Genomic DNA, 2866 nt, shown 5'->3' on the forward strand with positions numbered 1-2866 from the left:
CACATGGGCTTCCATAGAATGATTCAATGTGTTTGCATACACCAAGTGCACCACTGTCCAAATTTTGCAAAACCGGTTTTAGAAGTTATAATTGCTGTTATCATCTCCATAAAATGTCAATTTGATACTTGTGACATGTGTACATTAGTCAACATCACCATGCATAAATCATGTAAATGTGTAAGTCATTTGCATAAAATTTACAAAGCTCTAAATATTTCATGGAGGTATGAGGTCGCCGAACTCTAGTTATAATTGCTTTGTTCTTGGCCACTGAACTTTTATTAATTACCTGGCACATTTTGCTTGAAGCTTGAATGTGTGTTTTCTTGGTCAACTAAAATACAATGTGGTGTTCATATAGGGAGATATAGCTACTTATATGCCGTTTAATGACAGTTATTGCTTGAACATGAACTTCTAGGCACACCTTTTCAAGATATCAAAAGGCTACATATAATCCAAAACACCCATCGACATAACACTCGCCTAGCTCAAGGGGGAGGATTCAGACTGCCCAAACCAAAAACCTCTGCAGCAAATTGGACATTCCCGTACAGGCGTGTAAAGTCTTACAACACATTCCCACAACACATCAAATCCTCTATCCTCTTCACCATCTATGTTCATAAAATACATTAAAGGCAGACTACAAACACAAACTTACAAACCTCTGCAGCACTGGTGGTAAAAGACATTCATTGACAACTATGTATATAACACTATTTAACACTGACCTCTGATGGCCTCTCAGCTACATGACCTCTCAACTACATTACTTTTACTGTTACTTGTTTGGTTAAACAAATAAACAAATCAAAGATAATGAAAAAAGACCTAGACCTTTTCTTTTCTGACTCTAGAACAGCCACACGAGTCTTCAGGGCCAGAAGTTCCTCATCTTTCAGGGAGATCCTGTTGTGGTGCACAATATGGACAAAGCATTAAATCGGCTGTTAGAAATAAAATATCAAGTTTTTGGACGGCAATAGTGTGCTCTCTCGTTATATATACTGTAGATGCATTTAAGTTCATGGGGATTTAATTTCGCGGTAGTGGGAAAAATGACTTTTCGCGGTGGTTTCAAGTTCGCTGTAGCACCAATATGCACTGTAAGTCTTTTACTGCCATGGAAAAATGTTTGTGGTGGTTTTAAATTTGTGGTGAAGTGGCCACTGCAAAAACCACAAACATAAAACCACCGCAAACATTTCTGCATTTACAGTATTATAACTTTATATATAATAGTACTGGTGTGCGGTCTCACAGGGTTCAACCCACAGGATAGAGCTGCATGGAGACGTGGTATGAAGACTGGCCGACTTCTGCCTACCCCTGCGTCAGGGAATCCAGCAGCAGTATAATCATCTCAATGGATAGTGAGTGTGAGTGAGTGTGAATAAATAGGATAAAAGTTAGTCCATAGTCATCATATTATATATATCTTGTTTGAGTGTGTGTGTGAGTCAGTCAGTCAGTCTGTGAGTTAGTGAGTCAATAAAAGTTTGGGTGAGTCATTAACAGTAAAAGGGAGTGATAGCTTGTGTTTGTGAGTGAGTAAAAAGTTGGGGTGAGTGTAGAAGAGTGAGTGTGACTGTGAGTGCGTTAGTGTTGATAAGTGAGTCAGTGAGAATAATGTGAGTGAATGTGATTCCATGAACCCATTGAACTCACCCGTGTCGTGTGTTTTCTGCCTGCTCTGCGAAGCGTTTCTCCAGCTCTCTGATCTTTGATTCTGCCTTTGTTCTCTCCCTGAGTGAGAGAAGTTAGAGTTTGATGTGCTATTTGGGGTGGGTACCGGTACAGTGTACCAGTACAAAACCGTTTTTTCTTATTGGACCGATCCGGAAAAATCGAACCTCAAAATATCAGCTTTGGACAGGATGTTGGACCTATTAGAAAATGAACAGATTACTTGATCTGGCAAAATTCACACGTTTGGGGGCTTACCTGTGGAAGAAAACAACAGGAGCAAAGTAAAGTTCATAGTCATTTCTACCAAGTTTTGCCGTTTAAATAGCCTTATAGGAATTTAAAAAGCCAGTGTGAGGCAAATACTCCACAAAACAGATTTATTTGTAGTGAAATGGACCATTGTTATGAGTACAGTCAACTCAACAGTTTTTTCATACTTAATCAGGTCCAGACCTGGACCTGATCCTCTGGACCTGAACCGGACCTGGACCTGAATTTTCTGGCTGGTACCCACCCCTAGTTATTTACAAAAACAAGAAAGAAATTTTCAAACAGGACTTGATACTAAACTGTACTGACAATACCTTTAACATCAAAATACATGACTTTTCAGCATTTTGAAAAATATTTAAAACATAATTTATAAACTCACCATTCATTGTCTTTTTCGAGAAGAGCCACATTAGTCGAGAGCCGAGAAATTTCCTCTTCTTTTTGGGCAAGCCTGTTGTGGTGAACAGAATGGAAAACAATATTAACTTCTTTTTAGACAAGATTTGTTATTACACAAATGTGTAAAAGTTAGCAGTGAAGTATTTTGAACAACAACTGTGTACATTAAGTATTTTGAACTACAGCTACTAGTTATTCCAAAATCAGTAGGAAATATCAGTATCTTGTCTATTATTCTTAACTAACAGTAACATTCCCAAGTCTCAGATCAAGGCAGAATAAGCTGCAGTAAGTAGTTGAGTGAGTGAGTGAGTGAGTGAGTGAGTGAGTGAGTGAGTGAGTGAGTGAGTGAGTGAATAATTCAGTTAGTGAGTAATTGAGTGACTGAATAATTAAGTTATTGAGCAATTGAGTTAGTGAGTGAGAAATTGAGTTAGTGAGTGAATGAGTAAATTGGGTGATTGAGTGATTGAATGAGTGAATGACTGACTATCTGACT

At 38.2% G+C, this 2866-nt stretch overlaps 1 protein-coding gene across 1 annotated transcript in view; it reads right to left on the reverse strand.

Annotated features, from left to right (window-relative positions):
* Positions 1 to 146: 146 nt before the first annotated feature.
* The window catches only part of LOC118415309, a 9659-nt gene continuing 6939 nt past the window's right edge, over positions 147 to 2866 (reverse strand). The window contains exons 11-12 of the mRNA XM_035819812.1: positions 1675 to 1752; positions 147 to 915 (exon numbers count right to left, since the gene is read on the reverse strand). Of these exons, the coding sequence (XP_035675705.1) occupies positions 771 to 915; positions 1675 to 1752 (223 nt within the window). The 3' untranslated portion in view covers positions 147 to 770. The remainder of the gene's footprint in view (positions 916 to 1674; positions 1753 to 2866) is intronic.

This window comes from Branchiostoma floridae, chromosome 5, assembly GCF_000003815.2.
Source record: "Branchiostoma floridae strain S238N-H82 chromosome 5, Bfl_VNyyK, whole genome shotgun sequence".
In the NCBI taxonomy this organism is placed as follows: Eukaryota; Metazoa; Chordata; class Leptocardii; order Amphioxiformes; family Branchiostomatidae; genus Branchiostoma; species Branchiostoma floridae.